Below are 1,499 nucleotides of genomic sequence, written 5' to 3'. Positions count from 1 at the left end.
GAGGAGGAGGAGGAGGAGATGAAGGGGGGAGGAGGAGGAGGAGGAGGAGGAGAAAAGCAGCAGCGCAGCGCGGACTGCGCTCAGACCCGCAGCGCGACGCCGGTGTCGATCATGTCTCTGGCCGGGAAGGTGGCTCTGGTGACCGGAGGAGCTCAGGGCATCGGGAGGGCAGCGGTCCAGTCTCTGCTGAGGAGCTCAGCCAAGGTTCGGTTCTGCTCCAAGGTTCGGTTCCGACCCTGGAGCCTTTCACGTTCTGCTGCCTCTGCAGCTGCTGATCACATCTAACTTTTTCCTGCTTTAAAAACTTCTGGTCGAACTTTCTGCCGAAACGGTTCTGGTTCTGTTAAAATGCGCGGCGGCTTGACGCGCAGTTCTGCTTTTAGAGGAGTTTCCTTCACACATGCAGAGAATCGGTATCAGAACCGTCTCAGCAGCAGAACTTGTGAAACCGCAGGTCTGATGACACCGAACCGGCTTCCTGCTCTGCTGATGCTCCGATCCGCTCCGTCTCGGACCGGGTTCCGTGGGTCCGCTGACCGGGTTCGGTGGGTCCACTGACCGGGTTCCGTGGGTCCGCTGACCGGGTTCCGTGGGTCCGCTGACCGGGTTCCGTGGGTCCACTGACCGGGTTCCGTGGGTCCACTGACCGGGTTCGGTGGTTTCGCTGCTCCGTGTCATTACCTGCGTTTCCATTAACCATAAAATTGCACAAATTGAAAGAAATGGGCTTAATGGAAACATCAGTTTTGAGAAGATGAGGTGGAATCAAAACGGATATATTTGGCAAAACACTTTTTTTCCGCATCATTTAAATCACTGATCAACAACCGGAAGCTGCTGGTGAAAACTACGAAGAAGACAACAGGAAGTAGTAGGAGAATGGCGGGTTTTTTTCGGAACTCCGACAGCTTGCAGTTCATAAACTGTTGTCATTCCAACATGTTGAACACATAACTCTTATGTAAAATGGCCGTAGGCGGGGCTTGTCGCCCCAACGTCTCCTCTGATTGGCTGAATTATGAACACGGCTCATCTAAGTGCCTACATCCGTAGCTGCCATGATTTTTAATTTCATTTCATATTTAAAGGAAACACCATAATTACAAAATTGTTTTTGATTAGTTTTTTCGGCATTAGCAGCTTATGGACAAAGATTTGAGCACATTTGTTATAGAAACGCAGCAACTGATTCGGGTCCAGAGTTCTCAACGTGCAGGAACATAAATCTGATTTATTTGTGGATTTATAAAATAAAACTTTCATTTCATGTCTTGCTGTAAGCAGAGGTGCATAAAGTTCACCAAGATGTTCTCAGGTAGCGCAGCGCTACAGCAGCATATTTTCACTCAAATAAAAATAAACATTCAAAACATTTATCAAGTAAAAAATTATTTGGTGAAAATAACAGCAACACTATTTCATGTGGGGGAAAGGAGAGCAGACCAGATGGGTCCCATGTGGGTTTGCCCATGTAGGGCCACAACCTACATGGGCAAACC

General features: G+C 48.8%; 1 protein-coding gene across 2 annotated transcripts in view; it reads left to right on the top strand.

The window, feature by feature from the left end:
* Positions 1-94: 94 nt before the first annotated feature.
* hpgd (15-hydroxyprostaglandin dehydrogenase) overlaps positions 95-1,499 on the top strand; it is a 14,439-nt gene continuing 13,034 nt past the window's right edge. For both annotated transcript variants that reach the window (XR_001777311.1, XM_017308782.1), the window contains exon 1: positions 95-204. Coding sequence is in view for 1 of the 2 variants with exons in the window: in XM_017308782.1 (XP_017164271.1) it covers positions 112-204 (93 nt within the window). In the remaining variant the exon portion in view is untranslated. The remainder of the gene's footprint in view (positions 205-1,499) is intronic.

The sequence above is a fragment of the Poecilia reticulata genome, linkage group LG1 (genome assembly GCF_000633615.1).
Source record: "Poecilia reticulata strain Guanapo linkage group LG1, Guppy_female_1.0+MT, whole genome shotgun sequence".
Classification (NCBI taxonomy): domain Eukaryota; kingdom Metazoa; phylum Chordata; class Actinopteri; order Cyprinodontiformes; family Poeciliidae; genus Poecilia; species Poecilia reticulata.
This window is presented reverse-complemented; position numbering and strand designations above follow the sequence as displayed.